Genomic DNA, 23,513 nt, shown 5'->3' on the forward strand with positions numbered 1-23,513 from the left:
ATCCAATATGAGCAGATAGTAATTACAATTTGACAGAGATTTACTCCAATATCATCAAGTAACTGTGCTCACTGAATAATTATCATTAGCAAAGACTGATATAAATTTAAAAACCGAAGTAAATTATTTCTTGTAAGCAAAAGTTTTAGCTTTTCACACCCCCCATCTGCCATCCAAAAAAAAGAGAGAAAAAAAAAGAATCATATAGTAGCAGTAGATTAGCATAAGTTGCATCCCTCATCCGTGCTGCTCATTGTGAGAAGACAAAAAAACTGAACGTAACTTGCTATGATAAATAGACATATAATTACATTGCACTCGGTACATTACGTACAGGCATAATTTCTACTGCTGTCTTCAAATCATAAACGATTTCTGCTTCCTTCAACGCCCACTGCTTCATCCAAGTTTTTTTCCTTCACACTAATTTCCACTACACTGTGTAACTCTGCTGGATAGTATCGACGTCGATCCCCTTCAGCTTAACCGCCGATTCTGCATGGCCCTTTAGAGTGTTCATGTTTCTTATCCTACAAATGATCACAAAAATTGGCAGAATTTAGTGTCTGGCAACTACCAATCTTATTTAAGAGAAATGACAAGCTCTCATGTGTCTCTTCATGACAATTGCAGTGTTTATTGATCGATCGTCGTGCCCAAAGTAAAAGAAACTTCTTAGTAGGCATTGGGGTGTAAAACCAAATGAATCAAATTAATTTGACCAGCAATGCGGTGTAGGAGAATGTTGCAATTAATGGATGCGTGATAAGATTAGAAAAAAGCAAAGTGAGGAACACACGGTAAAGGAACTCAAAGAGTGTAATATCGGTTGCAAAGTGGTAGAGAAGTAATAGAAATTGTGCAAAGACATGACCAACAAAGTTTTAAGATATTTCAAAAATTTTTTCCCAAAAAAAAAATCCGTTCTCGGCCGTGGAGGTTCGTTTGGTTCTGCTCGATCTCTGTTTGGGTGCTTCAGTTTGTCATCAGGATGACAGGCTATGTTGTCTGTTCTCATGCATTTCAGGCCATGTAGGGTTAAGAGCTGCTTGTGATTTGTTCCGTGTGAAGCATCACTTGATGTGTGATTTGGCTGTCGGTTGCTTTTTTGTTGCTCTATTCGATGCTATATTACGTGTTTCCATGGCCTTCTCTGGACATCTTCGGATAGGAAATTCTTTTCTGGACAGACCTTTTTGTATCTTATATTCTAAAGTTATTCAGTTTGATATTGCTGGAAGGAATAATCAACATTCTTCGATCTTGACTAAATGGATGGCTGGTGTTGATTCTAGTTTTGAGGCAGTGGTTAGGATTTTTTTTTGTATTGTTCTGTTGGTATGTCGGCGAGGCCATGGTAGCTTATCAACACATTTCTTCCACCATGTTTTGGCAGTATTGAGTGACTTTTTACAAGCATATTTGGGTCTGAAATCCAAACTAACATGCAGCAAGTGAAAAGAAGTATCTGCTGCAGCTTGTATACCAAATGCAACAACCTGTGAATTGGTCCCTTCTCTCTGTAAATTATTTTGAAGGTTAAATTGGTGTTTATTATCCTGAGACTGGCACTGCTTTCAGCATTTATTCCATGCAAGCTCTCCCCTGGTCCCCTACATGCAACATGCTTTGGAAATTATGCCATTTTCTGTTAGCCTGCGGGCTGCGAGGACTTGACATTTGAAGATTAAGTAATTAATATTATCAAGTAGATGCTCATTTGCAAGGTTAATGACCGCAAAATCTCGGTTAATGACCACTTAATCTCGCACTGGTTCGGCAGCTATCACTATCCGAACTAAAATGGTGGGGCCTGTATCTCAAATAAGCAACCCAATTTTGTACTCTGAGACGTTTATCTTATGAGCTGCAGCATCTCTGTTCAGCATAAAACATCTAGAATCCTCCAGCCTTCTTTGGCTATCCCAAGCTATATTTGATTTGGTAGGTGTTAGATCAATTAAAAACAATAATGGATGGTGGATAACGTGGTCTGGGTTATTCCTCTTTTTGAATTAAACCCTTGTTGCTCTCTCACTACATCTGGTTCACAAGCTCTACACATGCAATCAACCTGCTGCAAGCTTGCCTGCGGCTATCTATCATTCCTTTCAGGCGTTCGATCCATGCAACTTAGCTCTTGTGAGTGGAAGCCCAGCTATCGGAAATAAGTTTCTTGTTTTGTTAGCTCTAAGTCCGCTGGAACCATTTACTTGGGTCTACAAATGTCTCATTTCCAAGAACCCAACTCCTATTCGTTGCAGGAATCATGGTTGCCATGTTCCATTACGAGCGTTTCCATGTATTGGCAATGATTAACCAAACACTGTACTTCAAGTTATATATTGTCAAATTAAATTTGCTAACGTATAATCATTTATATATATGAATTATGTTTTTCTACTGTCTTTAATTTCTTTTGTTTTATTAGTAACAGAGAGGGTCCACAGCGAATGGACCATGTGGCGATCGATGTCCCCTAGAAGCCTTCCTACGGTGACGCCGTGCTATCCCTTGTTCTCTCTTTTTGGTTATAAAGTGGGGCTGTGTTTCCTGGCCAAACCAGTATCGTAACTCGGCATCCCAAAATCGTACCACTATCGCCTGAATGCTATGAGATTCAATTCCATCCCTACACGTGTCCAGATTGAAACGGACCCCTCGATCAGAAGCAAGTCCAAGTCGTTTGCCCCAGTAATTTTAGCGGGAAAGGCCCACCAATAATCCTAACCCGTCACGATGCATCCAAAGGTCGGGATGGAGTCAAACTATGTCATGCGCCCACTTTTATCTTTCTTTATTATTCCCCCATCTTTAAAGCTCCCTTTTTAACACCTAATCCGACGGCCACCCACCGGCCACCCCTAGTCCTACGAATTCCCACCGCACGATGCGTTCACGGTATCACATCCGTCCGATCAATTATTAGAATTTGATTTCAAAACTCGAGAGGGAGAGAGAAGAAAGCCACCCTTAGCTTCTCCTGCTCCTCCCTCCCCCTCGAAAAATTTTTTTCCCTGCAGAACCCCAAAAATCTCTTCTTTTTCTCCCTCCCTCGCCCACTCCCCACCCCCCCCCCCCCGCCTGATCTCCGCCGCCAGATTCCCTCTCCGACCGCCGAGATCTCCTCTTTACTCCCCTGCTCTCCGCTTGCGCCACTCCCCTCTCCGTCGATCTCCCGGCCGCCACCCGCCCGATCGGAATTCTCTCAGATTCTCTTCAATTTCCCTCGCTGATGCTGGGTTTGATGGTTTCTAGCGGGAGCGAGATCTCCTGATCGAATTCGTTGGCCTTTTGGTTCGATTTCTTGGTTGCTGGTTTTTGGATTTGTCGGCTCCGATGGAGCAAGGCATTAAATCCGCCGCACCCGTACCGTCCGATTTCCCTCTGAAGAAGCTCGCCCGGCAGCTGGATTTCACCGCGGCTCACTGTGGAGCGCCTGGAGCGGGGGGACCCGTGGCCCTCGAGCAGCCGTCGCCGGTGCCGCTGCCGGTGTCTCGCCACTCGATTCAAGCGTCCGTGTGAGTTATTTCTTTCTCGTGTTTTTGTTTGATTCTCGAATTCGAAGTTTGGGCTTGGATACTTCTCGATTCATGTTCTTGGATTCAATCGACTCTGGGTCGCCCTTTTTCTCATTTGGCGGTGATTATTTTTCATGATTGCAGCTGTGTGGACAAGATTCCGCTGTTTCTTTCGTCAATTTCATTTTTGTCCGTGAAATCTGACGCCCAGTTTAAATTTTTTGGATGTAAGCAAGGGCGCTTTATTTTTCGGTCTTAACGTTTTGGATGATGGACAGTTGACATTTGGAAAACTGAGGACTTTATCGTAAATGGAAAACTCGATGATAGTTTCCTCTAAATTTTTGAATTGGGCATCAATTGTGTTACTAAATGAGTTTCTTAGATACAAATGTTCTGGCATGTTTGGTAACTCTCATGCATAAATGGTTTGATCTAAGACTACTTATTATTTATGATTGACTTCCTTTTTCTCCTGATGCTAGCTCTTGTTGCCAATTTGGGTCGTTAATATCCAATCTTACTTCAATTGTCAGATAAATTAATTTTCTTAAAGTTTAAATTTAAGTACTGTTGGAGTACACTGATTATTCCACGACAATTCAATAATCTTCATATAATTCAGCCCATATGTTCCTGGAAGCATGTCAAGATTTTGGAAGAAATTATGAATTTACTTATTATTCCCTGACAATTGATGAATCTTCATAAGAAATTGACTCCATATGCTCTTGGAAGCATGACACGTGTGATGAACTGCATGTTCTGAACGTTTGCGTTCAGCAGTGTGCTTATTTATCCAAATTCTTTCTGTTAGTGAAGGTAAGTACCTGTTTTTCTATCTTCAGGAAGCCAGAGTCCCCAAGATCAAGGCCGCTGCCAATATTTGAAGCTAAAGATGGTACTCCAAAGAAACAGAAGCAATGCAATTGTAAAAACTCAAGATGCTTGAAGCTGTAGGTGCTATTGCCCACACCCCACTTTCTTTTCTTTTGTGGAGATATTGTGTTTACAATTTCTAATTTTTCTTCTTGGCTCCAGCATTTCTCTCATAAACATCTCTGTGTGAAATAAGCTTACCATGATAAAATCATTTATTGTTATTGAGGGCTGTCTCCAAACGAATTTAATGCTGGAACCTAGTCTACCATTTGCCCATGAGGATTGTAAACACATTTTTATTTTGTCATGCAAAAATTGGCTATGTGATGGCAAAAGACAAGCCCAAACTAATGGCTGTAGTTGAAGTTGAAGTGAGAAAGTAAACAAGATGGGAATTGCATTGCTGTTCTGGCTTGTGGAAGATGATCTTAAATTTGATTTATTCGTAATGGAAAAAAATTGTGTAATCTGATTAAGGCAGAGGCTTGTTAGAATCAGCAATGGATGTATAGATATTAACAATATGTAGTTTGCAAATACGCTTCCATGATAAATTCTATTTATTATCTTTTAGGTAACTCCTCATTTGATTGTAAGAGTCATCTCTTTGGTAATGAGAACATGCTGACTTAGACATGTGGATGTCAATAATAAACAAAGCATGATTATATGATTTGATCAGTGTTTTGGATTGGATTTAATGCATTGGTGGCTATAAATCAATTGTGAGCTCCATGCTTGAGGCTTGGCCTGGAGTGCTGAGACCTGACATGCATTCTTCTCAAATATCTTGAGATCAACATTCAAGGGAAGCGCAAGGATGGAGAAACATGTTAGTAAGGGTGCAGGTTACTTTTTTGTGCCTAGTTGGGCTAGAAAAAGGTGATTTGGGTTTGATTCAGATATGAAATCTGCTTATTTGGGGTCTTAAAACCCAGGCTTTGTCTCAAATTTAGTTGATTGTAGGTCTGGAAGAGATGGGTTAAACTGGAGTCAACCAAACATGTTTGAAATAACATCAATCATTTGATCTAGCTCCAAAAAGTGAGGCTGAATAAAAAATTACATGAACCCATTAAGTCAGTGAGTTGGTTTAGGTTTAGGTTTACATTCAAGATTGAAACAGTTTTGATATTGTCTGGGACCTCTAGGTCCAGTTGGAGTTAGACAGTTGGATGTAACCTTGTTCATTTGCTAACTCTTTTTCTTTTCTGTGGAGAAAGTGAGAATCAGACATGAAACAGAGAAGGGGTACTACAGTTCTATGCTTTTGCAGTGGGGCAGAGAGCAAAATTGAAGAGTGAGACTATGTGATTTAGTATCGATTATTTATTTGTTTTAGTGTCTTTGTAAGTTATTAATGTCTAAATTTTCACTTGGGGTGCCTAACCTGCTCTATAATCTTTATCTCATTTCTCTTTTCATCTATACCTGGATTGCTATACTTTCATATGATTGTCTTGTACTCTGTTCCCTGATTTCTGTGTGTCAATGAAAAATTATTTGATCCATTAGCTTACTTCCATTCAAAGTTGTAATTCTTACTTTTCCTTTCTCCTAATTTAATTCTGATTATGCATGCAGATATTGTGAGTGTTTTGCATCTGGGTTATATTGTGATGGTTGCAACTGTGTAAATTGCTGTAACAACGTTGAGAATGAAGCTGCTAGGCAGGAAGCTGTTGAAGCCACTTTAGAGCGCAATCCAAATGCCTTTAGGCCTAAGATCGACAACAGTCCACATGCTAACCGGGATAATAGGGTATGCATGTATTCTTTGATTGGAGCATATACTGGCTGTCATATATGTATTTATGTATGTTGCCGATACACAGACACATGTGTATCTTCTTGCAGTATTAATATCGCTACATGCTTTCATATGTTAAGATTTCCATGTACTACTTACTCATAATGCATATGTAGGAGCTAAATGTGCAATGGCCATTCATTTTATTGATTACAAATTATTGCATCATGGAAGCTTTAAATTATTGGTACAAGTTAATTTTTCTTTATCCTTTTATATGTACGCTGTCCCGAGAAACAAAGATTTGGCCATACATGCATTCCTCACCTTATGAAGGTTCATGTAGCTGTTTATTTCATTGCTTAAAAAAATAAATATTTGAGGCTAATCTCACCTTATTGTTTGCCTCCATTGCACTCTTCAAAGATGCCTTGATGTTCTTTGCAATGTGAGTCATATCACATGAACAAGCAAGTGAAAGCGCACACCTTGTGTCTAGGTTTATACCTTTTTTTTTCTTTTCCTTTTTTTGGGGCAGAGGTGGAGGTGCAGGGAGGGGGCAAACATAATCTTTGATTGCTCCTATAACCAATAAATGAGAAGAGATGGATTTCATGTACACAGTTCACACAAAATTTTATATGGTATGAAACTCCATGCCTCAATATGGCAAGCTATGTTATTGAGTCTAATTTTAGGACTATGGCTTCTATCAATGTACGTCACCTGCAACAATTGTAAATGAGCAATTTGAGTCAAAGTTTTTCCAAACCACTCCATACGATTTTGTCATGATTCATGAGATGAAATGTATGGACCATGTTTTATTTTATTCACAATATTGACTTTGCTTGCTCTACCAATATTTTTATCTGGTCTCAAGAGTTTTCTAGATGCCAAGTATCAAGTTTTACTTTGAAATTCTATGGGTCTTGCACTAAATCATTTGAACTTAGTCTTTGTGTAGAAGTTTTGAAGATCAGTGCTTCTATGCCTAACTTTAATTTGTGAAATAAGGGTAACAAGGTAGAACAAGAGAAGATAACAGGAAAACAAAGAAAGAAGATGGCCTATTCAGGGCATCTAGACCTATTCTCGATTTTTTTTTCTTATGGACATATTAGAATTTATGTCATTTCTATATATATTGAGATACTGGTCTGTCTTATCTTTCACCACTTCTAAATAATCTCAAAAAAATATGCCTAATCAGCCTATGGTATTTAAAGTTTGAAAAATACAAAGGGTATGCTTTATGCCTGATTATACAAGATGTTGAGAGATAAGATCCACATTTGAAAGATACTAAGAATTTTTTTAATGATATACAAGCATGCAAAATATTTTTAAAAAATGTCTATTCGGTATGGAGTCATTGGTTCATGCAATGGACCAATGGTAAAAGGCTTGGGATGACAAGTGCAATGACATGAGTTCAAGTTCTAACGCAGCCACTTTGTGCAAAAGAAAAAAGCCACAAGTTAGGTCTTGCCCCAATTTGCCCCTCCCAGGACTCCATATTGCCAAGAGCATAACTAGGTAATCTTTTCCATTCAAGATTGTGAAGCAACTGAAACAACATAAATTAAAGAATAGGGTAATCTCACATGTGTCTTTGCATTACATGAGGACATTGTGTGTATTTTCTTGCTGATGCTTACCCCTACCCAATACAAGTTGGTTTCCCCATTTCGCTTTAAGCATAAAAGATGATGCCTCTAACATCATCTTCTACTAAAACTCTATGAACTAGTTCTTTATATTTTGAGAGAACATTTCTTTCCAGTAGTAACACTGCAACTCACCCATCATCATGTGTCCTTTCATGATTAGATTTTCATGCAAATACACAAGTGAGATGTGGACAAATTTCACTGTGTAAGTTGACTCTAGTGACCAAGGTGTACCGATGCATGGTCATGTTGTAGAACTAAATTGCATTCAGTATGGAGGACCTTGGAAATACCAAATGTTCCATTTAAAGTGGGAGAACTCGACAGAATGAATGATTTTGGCATGCAAAAATGGCAAATCTATGTGCAATTGACTATTGATGAACAAATAGAATGGAGATCCAAAGTGTTCTGCAGAATGAAATATGGGACTTTGAGATATCATGAAAAGGTTGGTTAGCTGAAGCAGAAGTAGAACACATTGTAGGAATTGAAGATGTGACCACTTCTATTAGATTGGGCTTGAAATAGCTCTTCAATACAATTCGAATCACTAAAAGGGAAGAGTTTAAGGGGCTATTTCTTTGTGTATGAGTATTTTTTTCCTTTTAATAAATACACCTTATCCTGAGTTTTTTTCCGTTTAATAAATACACCTTATCCTCTGTAAAACAGGTTTTATGGAAAATAGGGGGATTTTTTGTCTAAAACTCATTTTCAGGTTTTATTATTTTAAGTTTTAATATAGCAGATTTTATTAGAAGCAGACAAACAAGTGTTGTTGTAAAACTCATTCTTTTGGGTTTTCTGTAAATTGGCTTAACCAAAAGTTGTCAAGCAAACAACCCCTAGATGATATTAAGGGTTTGATTCATAGTTGATGGTTAGGATTATTTTGACTCTGGATCAGCTTTCTTCTTGAAACTTTCATGAAAAACACTAGTTCTCTTTATAAAATACAGTATCCTTGGATTGTTGATGGTTTAGAATTCTTAGCGCATTGAATAGGTGTGGCAATTTATGACCCAACTTGCCAACCTGACCTGCTTTAGATAGGTTCAGGTTTGGCATAAATGGGTTCCAGTCATGAATGATTTGACCGGATCTAACCTGTTTAGTATTGGGTTGCGTTCAAGCTTAGAGTTATGACTAGGCCTGAGGGCCGGCCAATGATCAGATCTAGTTATGACCTATTTAGTCCATTTGACCCATTTAATAGTTGGTCTGGGTCATGAGCCAACCTGTTTAAGCCATTCAAGACATGCTTAACCCATTTAAGACCCATTACGTCTTTAACCTGATTCGGACCATTGATTAAATGGGTTATGTGGGTTGATTTACCTGTTTAATAAAAAGGCCTGGTCTAGGTTTTGGATTTTGACCCATTTAATAAACGAATTGGGTTTGGATTTACATATTTTTGACATCATGCATCCGACACAACCATATCCGACTTGATCCAACCCAATTGCCACCACCTAGTGTTGATCCCTTCAAGTCATTGTTGAATATATGATCAGGATTCCTAGTTCTTCATCTATCAGTCTCTAGTCTATCATTCTAATGAATTTTATCTTTGAAGGCAAGCTTTCATTAAGAATTTTTATATTTAAGATTATCAATTTTGGGTTTGTGATTCACTCTTCCATATAAGTGAGGCAATTCTAGGCAGATTTTTCTATACTTGTCTGAAATAAGATTGGTTTAATCAGGCCTCACTGATTTCTACCCTGTTCTACTCTCTTTTACCTTCTTTCTGTTCGATGGTTGTTTGCTTTCTAGCATATCAAAGTAACTCAGTTTAGTAATGCAAATATTCAGTTGAGTTTTCAGTCCCTTTTTTCAAAATTCCATGTATCTTCTGTTATGATGCAAACTTTAGTGTATACTGATTCTTTCCTCCTTTATGCATTGTATTTCTTTTCAAATTCCTTATAATTCTCTTCTCTGTACAAATCAAGGTTTGTTGTACCAGTCGGTACCACACCATATACTTGACTGGTACCGAACTGGCATGTGGTACCATACATACGGACACTTGGTATGCTAAACCTTACCATACTATACAGGGTCCGGTATCAAGACGACGAACCTTGGTTCAATAATTTCGTGAAATGCACATTGCTTTTAGTTTGCCGCTACCTTCTATTTTTGGCTAAACCTATATATGATCGTAAAAGCCTTATACCCTGGGTATGGCAGCTGCTTAAGAACTTTGTCGCTTCTTTGCTCAGGTTCTCATATTCCTTAATCCACAAGATATTGCGACTATCAATCACTGTAAACCATTTTTGATCTGTAATCCTTACAGTTTTTCCTTTTTAGATAAAAGTGATCTTGATAAAATGACATCTATAACCATTGCTTCCTAGTTCCTATTGACAAATATACTTCCATTCTTCTCTTGCTTCATCTAACTTGAGTCCCATCATAGCTTCTGCTCTATAACTCATTTGATTGCTAACCAAGTGTCAGGTGATTCAAATTATTTTTTTCAGTTGCACTATTGTAATTATATTTCAAACAACAAAGTTCTGACATTAGTGTATAAGATGGCTTGATTATACAAACTATATGCTAATTGAGAAAATTTTGCACATGTTGCCTGGATTTTTGGGATTTTTTAATAATTTATGGGAATATTATAAAAAATTTAAGTTTCTTTTAATTTACTTGTTTGAAAATATTGTGATGGACATTATAAAAGTTGTCTGTATGCTAAACTTCTCTTAAACAAGAGTGTTAAGTTCTGAAGAGTTAATCTTAGACACTTAATAATCAACTAGATTGCTTTCTTTTTGGCTCTTGGTTTAGTGAAAAAAGATTAATTTTCTTTGAAGAATGCTATTACTGGCATAATTTAGAGAGCTTTTCGTGGTGTAAAATTAGCAACTATGTATCGTTAATATTTATTTCCTAACCATAGGCTTGATCTGGAATTTATTTCCTGTATATATGTATTTTTACTATACAAGGCAAGCTTCCAATGTATGATGCCCAGTCTCATGTGACATCAAAGTTGTCCTACCAAGCCACTGAAGGCATTTCGATTAGGAGATCACAATCACAACGACCGCACCCATAATGTGTTATCATAATTGTGAATCCAGTACTGTTAGTTCTTGATTCCTGTATCACAACTGTCTGCCGTAACTTTCCTGTCATGTGTAACCACAGCTGTGCAAGCATCCTTTCCCAACATTTTACACTTGTGTCATTAGCGAATGTCAGCACAATCCATCGCTTGTTTAGTCAGAAGCTTCCATCTCTTTGACTTTCTGCAAGGCCTGTGCCTCACTGACTATAGGCAGATTAAGAAGGTTGGGGCAAATTAAGAAAGTGAATATGCTTAAATTTTGAACTCATCAAGTACACTAAGCTGATGTCAGAGGGAAAGAAGAGGATCTAGCAAGCATGGTCTTTCTTTTATATTAGGAGCACATAACTAAGATACTAAGTGTTAATTCTTAAGGAGAGAATTATGGCTGTCTATCTACCTCTTGCAGGTGGGCTTGCAGCATGCATACAGGGGTCGATCTATAAGTGCCTACAAACCTGTTTGTTGTCATTAATGCTTGTTGCTTTTGGCATCTTATGCTAATGCACATGCATATAGATCATTCATGAGAAGATGCTGTTCATCAAGAAGAGGACCTTTTTTTTTTCTCAATTTGATATCATGTAAATTTTATTACTGCATGCTGTTGAGAATCAAGGAGAGGAAAACTGTGGAAAAAAAAAACAGGGGAAAAATAACTGATATCGAAAAGCTAGCACAATTAGAAAATAAGTTTCTTTACACTTTTTGGTATGCAAACATGAGATATGGCTCCTTATTTGTTCATTTGCTTGATCCAAAAATTGCCATTTTGTTCAGTTCTTTTTTCCAGGCTTTGTTAAATTAAATCACTCTCATTGCATTTGAAGTGAATAAAATATGTTCATTCTGTTTGCTTACTTGTAAAATTAATGTGCCGTTTTATGCTAGGAAGAGACAGGAGATCTACCTTTGGTGGGAAAACATAATAAAGGATGCCACTGCAAGAAGTCAGGGTGCCTCAAAAAGTACTGCGAGTGCTTCCAGGCCAACATTCTTTGCTCTGACAACTGTAAATGTATGGACTGCAAAAATTACGAAGGAAGTGAAGAGAGGCGAGCTCTTTTTCATAGTGACCTGGGAAACTCCCATTCGTACCTCCAGCAGGCCGCCAATGCTGCATTAAATGGGGCAATTGGATCCTCTGGTTTTGGATCTCCACCAGCATTTAAAAAGAGAAAAAGTCAGGAGCTCTTTCTTCCACCAACGGTAAAGGATCAATCTCTTCTCAGGCTCGGACAATTCCCACAGGTATATTTCTGTGATCATTTTTGACCCTGCTTTGCAAAGTCAGAACTACTAGATGCTTTGGCTTATAAAAAAATCCTATAGTGCATATGCTGACAGCTTCTGATCTTTTACAATCGCCTTGCATTTATGTTGAAAATGCACAGAGTACACCTCCCATTTGGTGCCAGCACATACTTGGCTATTGATGATCAAAATTAAAAATTTTAATGCTTGTGGAGTCTGAACAAGAATGCACAGTTTTTACTGTCACTGACATTTTCTGATGCTTAGTAGGCTAATCATATGAAGACAGCTGGACCTGCTTTGTCTTTTACTTCCAGCCCAGTTGCTCATTCTATTAATCCTAATCCACTAGGATCTTCTAAAGTCACATACAGGTAAGAAACTACCCTGAGATGATCTTAACCTATTAAAATATTTGTGATATCCTGACTTTCTAGTCAAAGTTTTCATTTGTTTTTCTAGAATTAAATTATTGTTATTTCATTTTGCAGGTCTCCTCTAGCAGAAGTTGTCCAGCCAGAGGATGTGAAGGAGCTTAGCAAGTTCTTGGTCATAGTATCAAGTGAAGTTGCAAGGACATTTGCTGGTAGGTTTGGTAATAATATAACTTTGGGCAAATGCAGTAAGACCCCTTTAAGTTTTCATGTTTTGCACTTAGACCCTCCATGTTTAAAAAGTCTCTGGCCTGTCAAATTAATGTTTCATTCCAATATGATCATGCTACTCTCCCTCATGATGCATTGATAGCTATGCAAAAATATCCAAATGCTCCCATCCACCTGGCCCCTCTCCTATCACCACCGACTTCTAGCCAGTACATGCCTTCATTACTGGATTTGGTTGGTTCAACCTCTTCAGCAACAATAGTGCCTTTAGATCCCTGCACTGCAATTACTAGCTCAACAATGAAAATCTCATCGACATAAGTGGAGGCAGTTGCATGAAGATCCCCAAACCATCAAGCAGCTTTGCCACAATAATGGCCTCCATTGCCGCCTATGTTGGCCCTTAACTCCGTTGAGAAGAGAGAATACCAACATGCGCCAGGCCATTGCCTTCCCCCAAGGCTGGAACAGCATTGCAAGCCTCATAAAAAAAAAAAAAAATTCCATGCACATGTCCTCGTCAACAGCAACCTCCAGCGTACAACACCTTTTAAAAAATCCATGCCGGCTCCTTATCTATGACTACCTCCACCGTTCCACTGTCTCCGCCAAGCTCCTCTCCTTCTGTGCCACCTCCACTGTCGGTGACTTCTCTTGTGTCCACCTCCTCTTCTCCTATCTCCTTTTCCCTTCCCTCGCCAACCACTGGAGCTCCATCTGCAGCTCTTCTTGAAGCCCCTTTCTCCTCAACTCCATCTCTGCAACACCTGGCTCGAAACTAATCTATTTCCGTGCCTTGATGCCTTCATTTTCTCCTTCCTCCTTTAGGTTTGCAAGTGGTTCATGGTCGTTGCCAAGTGCTACAAGGCCCGCAACTCAATCATGTGGAGCGGCGTCTTGTCAAGCATCATTTGCACCAATATGGCCTGTTCATAGTAAAGAATGGGCTTATGGAGGATGTGAGAAAGATCGTTGATGAAATGGTTGAGAGGGATTTTGTTTCTTGGAGTTTAATGATCGGAGCTAGACATTGATGCATTTGATGTGGAAGGCACGGGGGCAGAGAGGGAGCGTGCAGAGGATCATCATCCTCAAACTCAAGGAGGCACATGGTGCAATCTAAATTGGTGGCAGCAAGTTGCTTGTCCTTGGACTTGGAATAAAGGGAGAGAGGGAGGTTCTTGATTGCCAAGTCATCAAGGTATCTTAAAGACTTCTTCACCATTTTATGAATGAGTGAGAGTGAGGAGGGTGCTGCTCAGAAGATCATGGATTTGAAGGCAAAGTGAGCAGCGACTTATGTCACATTCTCAAAAAAGATGTGATGCTGTAAATAAATGGGAAGGTTTGCAAAGACTAGGAAGTTGTTGAGAGAGGGATGGGAAGTAGGAAAGAGACCAGAATGAGTTGAAGTGAGGAACAAGCTATCCAGTTTTTTTTTTTTGGTGGCCATAGCAATCCTTCGATTTATTTGGTTTATAAGGTATTAATCCTAGTTCAGCACATGAATGAAGTTCAGATATGTCAAGTTTGCTGCATTATTTGGAAGGAGTGGCATAATAACATGTGTATTATCCTCTTATCACTGAAACAAGTAAAATAGGAATGTGTTTATGAGCAAGAAGAATAAAGGGCCAGTCATTGTGATAGTTTACACACGGCAAGAAAGTAGTCAGAGGAGGAGTTGAAGGATCCGCCACCAGCAGGAGGGGTATTCAGTGTTGGAGGTACTGGTGATGGACTGGAGGTGGTAGTGGTGGTGCCACCAGCACTGATAGCAGTGAATTTTGAGGAAGAGGATGTGGGCATGGGGGGCAATGAGGAAGGTGGTGCCGACGATGGTGAACATGGCAATCAACAAGGTGATGAAGTTGGGGGTGATCCTTGCCTTCGAGCAGCCATCTGGATCACCTAAGATGGGCACCACTCAGACTTGTACTGCACCGCCTTTGCTAGCAGTGCTGGGATGAAGACTTCCCATTTCCATTTTCCTATTTCACTTTAGATGCCAAGGGCATTTGGATATTGTTAGCAAATTTTAAAACCCGTGTGATGTTCATGTGTATTGTTTACTGAAGGCTGGTTAACAGAGATGGACAGAAGGGTCAACTTGGAACGAAACTAACTTGGCAGGCCACATTAAGAGTTTTTTAGACATGAAGTGTAAAACAAAAAATTTGAGAGGGTCTTACTGTATTTTTGCCTATAATTATTTATTTATTTTTATAGGGCACTTGGAGATGAACAAATCAGTTTCAGGGCCTTTGTCCAGCCCCTTTCTCTCCCCTGCTCCCTCTCTCTGTGTGTGGGGGGGACAGTTGTGGTGGGGGCATTGTGGGGGGGAGGAGGGGGCAGAAGGGTTGCAACTTGCTTTGACAAACTCTAGAGCCTGTATTATTTTGTCAAAGAAGGAAGATGCACAGAAAATGAATAGGAAGAGACTTTGCCTGGACTTATGTGCTGAAAATAATGGCTTTTAGGATGATAGTGGCCGCTATAATAACTTGAAAAATCTTTGCACAGAAGGTATGCAAGGTTGAATATCAAGAAAGAGAGATTATCTTATTAGTATTGTAGCCTCCCAATCAAGGTTCACGGATTCCGTACCAGAATCCATGCCGGTCGGCCGGTGGTATAGGTCCATACCAGACTGGACCAGTGCGAACCGATATAGACAAAGGAAACGAATTGAGAGGAGGAAAAGAGAGAAAGAGAGAGAAATAGAGAAAGGGGGGAGAAAGAAAAGGAGGAAGGGGAAGCCGTCGGAAAGGCCGTCGGACAGCCTCCAACTAGCTGCCATGGCCGTCGAACGGCGCACTCCATGCGTGTGGCACCGTGGGCGTGAAACAAGGGCAATGCCCCTGTTTCATAGGTATTTTTTTTTTAAAAATCTGAAAAAGCATGAAGCCCGGCTTCACTATTCATCGTCATTTTTAAAAAAACGTGATGAAGGAACAGAGCTGTCATCTCTATTCCGCGGCTGTGGCTCTGTCCGCGTGGTTTCCACTGCCTGGTGGCCACGGTAGCCACCCGGCAAACTTCAGCGGCCCTTCCGTCGATTGCACATCCCTCCAGTACGTCGCTCCCCCTCTCTCTCTTTCTCGCTCGTTTAAAAACCCTATCAGGTGATAGTTCAGCTGTGGAGACTTCTGCAGCCCTCCGACGGCCCAGCGGACCACCGCCAGCCTCTTGCAGTGTCTACTCTCTCTCTCTCTCCTCCTCTTTTTCTCTCTCCTTCCTCCAGTATACCACTTTCTCCGACCGAATCGTTCTGGTTCCCCGCCAGTCCGGCTCGATATGGGATGTACTGGTCGGTATGGAATTTCTTACTCCCAATTATCCAGCTTGCCCATTTTTGGGGCTGGTATCGGTTCTTCGGATATGAAAATGAGAAGGTAAATAAATGGATTGGTAGAGGTTATGTTCTGACAAAACAAAAACTGTATTGGAAATATGGCCAACATAATGGTGGCAAGTGGCAACAATATGGACTTGGGGTAACTAGGCAAAGAAGTTAAATATCAGAAAGCAATGCATGGACATTGTCTCTGCGATTTAGCTCCCCAGCTATTCAGCTTGCTGAAATCCTCCAGCAGGTATAAGTCGAACAGAACATGAAGAGGATTGGAAAGGGAAGGTAAATTCAACTCCACTAAATTAAAGTTCAGTTCACTGAGGAGCAAGGAACATGCCAAAACATGAGGATAGCGTGACTTGGCTTTTGAAGTATCAAGGGATGACAAGTCCTGGCCAAGAGATAGCCAAGGAGACTCATTTGCAGTTTGAATTGCAAGGGAACATAGGAAACAAAGAATTAACTATAGAACTTTCAGGTGCGGCACAATGGAGGTCCCATGGTCTGATGAACATGATGACGATGAATTGCTGAGGTGCAATGTGCAAGGCAAAAGGATCAGTAGTTCAGTACTCTAGCAATTCTAGAGGCTTTGAAGGATCACAGCATATGTAGCTAGTGCTGGTATATCTATTCAGGCTGCTAGTTTAGCTAAATAATGATGAGGTTAAGAAGAGGACTTGGAGAGGGAACTTCAAATCTAACAACATCAAGATAAGGCGAGGTGTGAGTCTATCAACAGCTTTTGGTTGACCTCCTTTAGGTGGTCTACCTGCTTATAGCAAAACATAGTGAGAAGCCAACTAAGGAATTGACTCCAGATGAAATAAGTTCGAGGAGAAATAGTCAAAGTGGTCTTGCAAGCAATGGTAGGAATCATGCATATTGCATAGTTAGGTTTCCAAAGGAAGTACTGGTAACAACTGTTGTTTAGCAATTCGTAGCAACCCCAATTCATAATATCATGGTTTGCTGTATCACCTCGAACTGCCCGGTTTAGGGTCTACCGAGCCGAACTAATAAGGAACTAGGACGGTTCCCTCTATCGATTTGGAATAGTGGCCAAATCCTCCCTGGTTCAATTTAAAAAAAATATCCCCAACTCAATTAAAAACCCCTCCCCTGGCTCAATTAACACCCCTCCGGACATTTCCAATGAGCATCCCCCCTCTCTCTCTCTCGCTCGCTCAGATTAGGGTTAGGGTTTTCCTCGGCCCTCCCCCTTCCTCCATCCCTCTCTCTCTCTTGCTTGGGTTAGGGTTAGGATTTCCCTCGGCCCTCCCCCTTCCTCCACCTCCCTTTCCCTCCCTCCCCCCTCCTCTTTCTCTCCCCCCCCCTTCTCTCTCTTTTTTTCCCTCTTCCCCACCCTTTCCGGCTCTCCCTATTTCAGTATGCCTTGGAATGAACAGTACAAACCCATCCCGTGCCAAACCGATTGCCGGCCGGTATGCCTTCTAGTACCAATTCAATGGACCATGCATGATATGAATGTCAATGACAAGATTAGAATGTGAAGTATCTTCTAATCTAAATAGACATGTTTCAAGAAGTTTGTTGGTTCATGCCCTATCCCATACAACATGAGCTGACAAGCTTTATGGAAATAGACCAACACTATATACAGTTATATGTCTAACCGATATCAAGAAACATTTTTATGGCAAACTGTGGTTTCTGTTTTTTCTTTAATACCTAAAAGATGTGCATGTGAATGTGTATAATCTGGAGAGGTGCCATAATTTTTGCTACCTGTCTTGGATGAAATGGCTACCATCTTCTTTTCATTCTTCTTGTCTCTGTCTCTCTCTCTCTTTGCGTGCACATTCTGCTTGCCTACGTTTTTTTTTTTTGGTCAAACAAATCTAAGGACTATATTCATGTGAGTTAGTCCTGATTGATTCTTGGTTTCGTAGCCAATCAAGGTTTTCTAAAAGGGCTCTTATTTATATATTAAGCTTGTGATAATTTGAGTTAGACTGTGTGTTTCTTTACCCATGAAATGCATTGCCACAATTTTATTTTATTGTTTCCTATTTGGTTCTGTTGGCATCCTGATTTAGTGACGCTGTAATTTCAGCATCCTATTTTATATATTACAGATCAAAAAGCTCATGAGGAAAAGCCAACAGAGAGGGAAGACCAAACAGATTGCTCCCTTGCCTCATCAAACCAAGACAGCGATGAGAAACAGAGGGAGCCAGGTATTCTAAACGCATCAGTGGATGACCATTCAAATGGAACTGATGTGGACAAGGCAAATATGGAGGACTCTGGGTCTGACCATGTTGATGAGCCTAAAGGTGGTAGGCCTATGTCACCTGGGACGCTGGCATTAATGTGTGATGAACAAGACACAATGTTCATGACATCCCAGAACAATAGCACATCTTCTATGTTTTTGTCCAACCAGAATGTATCAGATGTCTATGTGGAGCAAGAGAGGCATGTGTTGATGGGACTCCGAGACTGTCTCCAAAGGCTCATCACATGTGGAAAGATGAAAGGTAAGCCAAACTACACAGCAATATGCATGAGATGTGATTAGGCATATGTTAACTAGTTAGTCACTGGCTTTCTCATGGAAGAGTGGTTCCCAAAATATGATGTCATCGGTCACAGCTAAGAAATTTTCACATGACTTTTGCTTGTGATATTCAGAAATTTCATATTGGTTTTCATTTTATGCCATGAAGTGACCTGTAAATTGGTGAATTTGGGTCTGTTATTCAAATTTTCAATGGTGGCAGGTTTAAATGAAAGTCCAGATATGAGCTTTATTGGCCCATCCACTATATTATACTCATAAATATCTAAATCATAACATTATGCAATGGTAATTCTTGAATTTATTTTTAAGTTTGAGACTACTGAAAATGGAAATACCATTTGTATGTTCGGTCATGCTTTAATGAATTAAGATCTGTTATTTATGCATCTTTTTATGTTTATAGTTTTTTCAGTTATTTTTGACAATTCATCGGAAAACTGATGTGTACTTCCCTATATTGTTGCAGAAGTACAGTGCTCATCAATGGCCATGAAATTTGGAACTACCAATCACCAGGATTCGGTAAGCAAGGTTCCCATGCCAAATAGTGCAGATGCAAATCGATCTATGAACTCAGTCCCTACTTCTGCAAGTAGTTCTCTGACTCCAAAAGCCGGAAACCATTCTATAGCAAATGGCGACAGAAAAACCAAGACTGAGAATTCATACATGTAGAAAACAAAAAGAAAGGAAAAGAAATTTCACAGGAAACTGCTGGAACCTGGTGTAATTTTCTCCAGTAGATGCTGTGGGAAGCTTACTGTCAATTGCTATTTTTTGAAACCCCATCGTTTATTAAAGAATAGATTAAGCCCTGCCAGCACGGTTATCTCTTTTCCTACTAGTGATTAATGTTATATGTGTTGGTGTTTGTCTGTGTGCATGCATCAATCCATCCATCCATCCATTTGCTGAGGTTATTATTCTATAAGGTCTCTGTCAACAAGATGATGCTATGGAGCTACAAGCGTACTGTTGCGCTGTATACTTCAATGTTCTTCAGTTGTGCTACGGGTCTCAGGTCATTTATCCAGGCTGAGTCGACGGCAAGGTTAGCCAAGCCACTAGGGGTTGTCTGAGAATATATTAGGTGGGCCCACAAAGTTGTAAGATTGGTGAATATAACTGCTGTTACGGTTACATGCTCGCATGGCAGCGATGCATGGACTGCTTCTTCAGGGCACATTCTGCCATCTTAGGACATAGCTTTTTCCACGTACATTGAAGCAGAAACTTTGCTTCTTTTTTTTTTTTTTCCTTTTTTTGGGTAAAGAAAATGAAGCAGTATCCGTCCACCTTTCGCGCTGGCGATCTGTCAAAATGTTTCCGCTGAATAGATCTAGTTGACAGGTAGACAGATGTTAAAATAAAACTAGTTTTATTTGGTTGAGCAATGTTAAAACATACCGCTTTCGCTGTCCTACACCGTGCTCGCTTTCCTGCTCCTGTGGGCCCCACCTGTCACATGCTTCACCCTCTTCTGCGGAGCCGGCGGGGAGAAGCGGTGGCCGCCTCCTCACCGCCACAGAACAGATGGCACGCTGCGGAGCTCCGGTCGGACCTCCTCCGCGTCCACAGCCGGCGGCGCACTCATTAAGTTTCTCGAACTTCCATATCCAGTCCATAGTAAAAAAAAAAAAAAAAAAAAAAAAAATATATATATATATATATATATATATATATATATATATATATATAGTTTTTAAATTATATCATATTTTTTAATAATTTTTAAATTACAAAAACATAATTTTTGATCTTCAAAATTTTTAAGTTATTTTAATATTATTTTTTATTCGTTTCCAATAATTTTTTTCTCATCAAAAATTTTATTTAATATTATTGATGCATATGTGACTGATCTAACTTGAATATATGGAGTTAGTGCTGGGCTGATAATAAATTAATTTAAAAAATTAATGATGCGGCGTCTCACGATAATTCAGTTTGGACGGTGAGCAATTTTTCCCGCCTCTGCCTTAATTTCCCAGTCTGTAGTGCCCTCTCTCACGTTCGTCCGTCTGGATTCTGCTGCTGGTGAAGAGGAGGTGCCGCGTCTTCTTCATCCCATTCTTTGCGATGGGTCACATGATCCCCTTGGTCGACATCGCCCGCCTCTTTGCCGCCCGCGGCGTGGACTCCACCGTCCTCCTTACCCCGACCAACGCCGCCCTTGTCCAGCCCAACATCGATCGCGCAGCCGCCGTCGGCCTCTCCCTTCGCACTCTCCTCTACCCCTTTCCCTCCGCCGCCGCCGGCCTCCCCCCTGGTGTCGAGAACATCAGCGCCCTCCCCCCTTCCGAATGCCGTAAAATCGACGCCGCTTCTCTTCTGACCCGCGCCGACCACGACCACCTCCTCCGGCTCCACCACCCCAATGCCGTTGTCGCCGACACCCACTTCCCCTGGACCACCGCCATCTCCCGCGACCTCGGTGTCCCCCGCCTCTCCTTCCATGCCCTCGGTCTCTTTCCTATCTGCGTCATGGGCGCCCTATTCCGCCACCTCCCACACCTCTCCGTCACCGGCGACGACGAACCCTTCCTCCTTCCCGACCTCCCGCACCCTATTCACATGGTCCACTGCGAGCTCCCCGACTTCCTCCGCGGCGAGACTGCCTACGCCGACTTCCTCCTCGCCGAGATTGAGTCCGCCTACGCCGACCGCATGCGGTCCTGGTTCATGGGCCCCGTTGCGCTTGCCTCCGCTGACACTGGCAACCTCGCCGCCCGCGGTGGCGACGACCCCTCCGCCGCGCCAACCGCGAGCGCTGCCTCTCATGGCTCGACACAAGGAACCAAACTCGATGGTCTATGTTTGCTTCGGTAGCTGGAGCCACTTCTCCGGCGAGCAACTGAAGGAGATGGCGTTGGCATTGGAGTTGGTAGGGCATCCGTTTGTTCGGGTAGTGAGGGAGGCCGCCGGCGTGGAGTGGATGCCCGAGGGGTTCGAGAGATGGGTGGAGGGGAGGGGGCAGATGATAGGGATGGTAATAGGTAGAGTTTAAGCTGGATATTGTGCTATCTATCTTTAAATTCGAATTTAATATTTTATATCTAAATTCTATCCGATATTCGATCGAATAAAAAAAAAGATATCCATCTTCATATTCAATGGATATAGTGATATCCATGAGTAATTCATTTTTTCATATCCAATCCATACTCACCTGATACCTTTTCCATATCCAAAAAAAATAAATAACCAAAATAATTTTATACATATTATCAATCAAAACAAAATTATCAATTCAATATAGAACATAATTTATAAGCCCACATTTATAGAAATCAAACATACAAAAAAAATTACAATTCAACATAGAACATATAAATAATCAAGATAATTTTATACATATTACCAACCAAAACAGAATTATCAAAATAGAATTATAAATATATATTTTTGAGTATGGATTCGGGTATTATCCATGTCTGTAGATTCGAATCGGATTTGGATTCGAATTCGGACAAAAAGCAGCACTATCCATATCTTATTGATATCCGTGCTACAATTTTCGGATTTTACCCAAATCTGGTCAAATTCTATTTTTCGGGTTTGATCAATTTTGGATAGAGTGCGCATACGCATCGGGTCTAGTCGATTTTATCATTCTTAACTGGTGATAAGGAAGTGGGCTCCATAAGTGGTGGTGTTGAGGCACGGGGCGGTGGGTTTCGGGAGGGTGATTGGAAAAGATCGATAGGATTTGGAAGGGGTAGGGTTCACTTGTAGCAAATGAAAGTAGAATTTTAGAAGATGATGAAAATTAGGATAAATTGTTTTACCACATAAGCACGTCAATGTCAACTATTTAAAAAATAGTTACTAAGCATCGATTCAATGAGAAATAATTAAATCGGTGAGAGAAAATTATTGAAAATTGATCGAAGGACAATATTAAGATCATTCGAAAAGATCAAAGATTAAAAGTTACAATTTTGTAGTTTAAAAATTATTTAAAAAATATGATATGATAAAATTAAAAATTTAATTTATTTAAAAAATTAATTTAATTTGATCTCGAGAATAATCTATCCGTACAAAGATGTTTGGATAGAAAAGCTAGATCTTTTATTCTATTTCCTTTCTTTGATCTCTCTGTTGAAAGAGTAAAGCCGAACTGAGTTAACGTATGAAGAGCATTGAAGTAGTGTGCATGTTTGTACATGGAATTTTGACCTTATGTTTTTAATGACTCGAATACTTTTCCTCAATTTTGTGTGTATTTGACGCTTTTGTCTTGAAGTTGTGTTATCTAGATTAATCCTATAGATTTTTAGTTCGTTTTAACATGAGAGTCTTGCTATTGCTTTATTATTATTTTGCATAGATTATTGGTTAATTGCTTGGGGTTACATTAATCGGACCAATGATCAAATTATCCACTCTCTTTGACTGCAAATATTGAATCAGGAACAAGCATTAGCCCCAGCACCCAAAGTCTTCCAGCTATTGGTTTTAGCCTTAATGGTCGTCAGGGTGACGGGAAGGAGGAGAACAATGGCGAGGAGAATAGCAAGGTTGTTCGACCCAATAGAAAATGGTTAGGGCTCTTGCAGTAGGGAGGGGACGGCCTTTACGCCCTCTTTTGCAAGCTAACGAATGGTAGGCGTAAAAGTTTAAGACCATTACACATTTCCTATCAATTAAACCTATACACACACCTATTTCCGACTGATTCCTGCAACTGGACCTCACTTGCTCTCGATGGCAGACAACCAAACAGGCCCTAAATAAGGTAAAAAAAAGACAGAATAGGGAAAGATATTGTACCTCATGTATCCGTACAGGGCTTATAATATTACTTTTGAATATTAATCATATA

The 23,513-nt window shown here is 40.3% G+C and overlaps 1 protein-coding gene and 1 pseudogene across 1 annotated transcript; both read left to right on the forward strand.

Annotated features, from left to right (window-relative positions):
• Positions 1-3,009: 3,009 nt before the first annotated feature.
• LOC105040838 (protein tesmin/TSO1-like CXC 5) lies at positions 3,010-19,523 on the forward strand. The gene is made up of 8 exons (XM_010917551.4): positions 3,010-3,521; positions 4,370-4,477; positions 5,988-6,165; positions 11,815-12,174; positions 12,448-12,551; positions 12,669-12,763; positions 18,237-18,641; positions 19,152-19,523. Exons 1-8 carry the CDS (start codon positions 3,340-3,342, stop codon positions 19,358-19,360), a joined length of 1,641 nt encoding a protein of 546 aa, XP_010915853.1. The 5' UTR covers positions 3,010-3,339; the 3' UTR covers positions 19,361-19,523.
• A 1,037-nt stretch (positions 19,524-20,560) lies between these two features.
• LOC109505612 (probable UDP-glucosyl transferase 73B6) lies at positions 20,561-21,692 on the forward strand (annotated as a pseudogene).
• Positions 21,693-23,513: the final 1,821 nt, after the last annotated feature.

The sequence above is a fragment of the Elaeis guineensis genome, chromosome 3 (genome assembly GCF_000442705.2).
Source record: "Elaeis guineensis isolate ETL-2024a chromosome 3, EG11, whole genome shotgun sequence".
NCBI classification, from domain to species: Eukaryota; Viridiplantae; Streptophyta; class Magnoliopsida; order Arecales; family Arecaceae; genus Elaeis; species Elaeis guineensis.